At 31.7% G+C, this 2,225-nt stretch overlaps 1 protein-coding gene across 1 annotated transcript in view; it reads right to left on the bottom strand.

Annotated features, from left to right (window-relative positions):
* LOC117117306 overlaps nt 1-1,800 on the bottom strand; it is a 3,936-nt gene extending 2,136 nt beyond the window's left edge. The window contains exons 1-3 of the mRNA XM_033261567.1: nt 1,252-1,800; nt 399-543; nt 32-143 (exon numbers count right to left, since the gene is read on the bottom strand). Of these exons, the coding sequence (XP_033117458.1) occupies nt 32-143; nt 399-543; nt 1,252-1,355 (361 nt within the window). The 5' untranslated portion in view covers nt 1,356-1,800. The remainder of the gene's footprint in view (nt 1-31; nt 144-398; nt 544-1,251) is intronic.
* Between the last annotated feature and the right edge of the window lie 425 nt (nt 1,801-2,225).

Below are 2,225 nucleotides of genomic sequence, written 5' to 3'. Positions count from 1 at the left end.
ATACAAATAGATAAACAATAAAATTACTTACTTGCTGGTGTTCTGCATACACCTATTTTGGAAAGTTCCTGACAACTGCAAATCAGGCCATTGGAGCATTTCCCCATTGCACTCATCATGCCGCCACATCGCTCACCTTCCACCTATGTCACAAAATTGACATCCGTAAAAATAACAAGGATAACGATAATGATGAGATAGACATATCCTGTCTAATATGAATGGAATTGAAAATTTACATGATGAATATTCAAAATTGCCCAGGTATCATCACCAATGGCCTATTAGGCTGGATATGATGACCAAATTATATTGGCCAAGTTATAAAGATCCATTGTAATGCCCAAGTAATAATTTTCCAGTTGTAATGACAAGTTACTATATCAAATATTCGTTACCTTCGAACATTCTTGACAGCACCCACAAGCGTCAGGTACCAGATTGGTTCCAAAAGGACACTGGCTTGACGAAGTCGGTGAGCCTTCACAAAGTTTCCTTTTCTCTTTAAGTGTTTTACCACAAAAACACATCATACATTCGGAACTAATAAGAATATAATAATACAAAGAATATTAAATTTTATAAAATACATATATACATAAACATACATATATATATATACATAAACATAGGCCTATAAATAGGCTATGTAGATAGTCCTACACTATATACATATACGTTATCAAACACATTTTCATATATATATATATATATATATATAATATAATATAATATAATATAATATAATGAGAGGTCTCAGGTGCGAATCCCGCAGCAGGGGAATTTTATTACCAATTTATTTATTTAGTTATTTATAGGACAACATTCATTGAGAGCTATGCTACACGATGTATTATCATGTCCTTTATTAGAACACTGTATTTACCTTTCTTTGATATATATATATATATATATATATATATATATATATATATATATATATCGCTGATAAGTCTAATCTTTGATAACTACCTATAGCAAGGTATATATAGATACAGATTTAATATTAAATATATATAAAAGAGCCTATTTTCATAATTGGGAAAAATCAACCTCAATCGGGACTTGAGATTGATACCTTTAGCATACACGAACTAGACCAAGAAGATTTTTGATAATTAACTTTTAAAACATAAATCTACGAAGTGTTGTCTGAACTAGTCAATTTGATTAGATTATAAATATACCGGTATGTTGACATTATTACTTTTTGGATACATTAATTGAAAATAAATGCATAAATGTACTTACCAGATGGTGAATGTTAGAATTATAACAAGTACATAAGTTACACGCATATTGAAAAACCGATGAGCTATCGTTTTGAAGGTTTTTACCGGTTGGCCGAATCTCATTTAAGACGAATTGAGAATACTGTTGCTTTTTTAAAGATGCAAAATTCGGTACCTTGTGGGGAGATGACGTCACCTGTCATGGAGAATAAATATCTCACCGTGCTGGAGTAGCTCTGCTGTGAGCATTTGTCCTCGTTAAGATAATAGTAATTTTAAATGAATCGGATGAGCAAGCTGGAAATAAGGAACTCCTAACGTGGTTTTTAATACAGTCACCATTGGTGTGTTATGATAATCACGTGATGTAATAAAGTCCTTGATATAGAGCTACGAATAGGCCTAGTAATCAGTTTAAAAAATAATGATAGTAACAAGGATACAAATACCACATGTGTATGGAAGAACTGATCTTCGCCTTTCGAGAATAAGTCCAGCTCATTCTTATTAATATACACACACACGATACACACGACTGACAGTGAAAGTTCATGCTGTCGTTCTAATATAATATCAAATTTTAAACATTCGATGGTTGCTGTTATAAACATTACATACTTGATACTTGATTGCTTAACGCTTTATTCCGGGGAAGGGTCTTCAAACTTCTTTTAAAAGATGCCACAGAGGGTGCAGATTACGTTTAGTTATTTTTATTTTACTTTTAATTATATTTCAATGAAGTTTATGAACATCTGAATAATGCCTTTTCATCTAGTTTTAGTTGGTATAAATCATTAAAGACACCTACTTTTAATGCTTACAGTTTTATTCAAAAATTCGAAATAAAGGGCACCAATTTTTTTCCATTAATTCTTCTTATCGTGTCTTCTTTTCTCTCAAATGTGTTGTAAGCCCGAACCACAGTCCCCTCTTTTCGTCTAGTGGCGATGTAACATTTATTTGCTTTTTTATATTTGCAATAATAGCGCC

Source organism: Anneissia japonica, unplaced genomic scaffold (genome assembly GCF_011630105.1).
Source record: "Anneissia japonica isolate Jap-2015-1 unplaced genomic scaffold, ASM1163010v1 scaffold287749_len374965_cov195, whole genome shotgun sequence".
Classification (NCBI taxonomy): domain Eukaryota; kingdom Metazoa; phylum Echinodermata; class Crinoidea; order Comatulida; family Comatulidae; genus Anneissia; species Anneissia japonica.
This window is presented reverse-complemented; position numbering and strand designations above follow the sequence as displayed.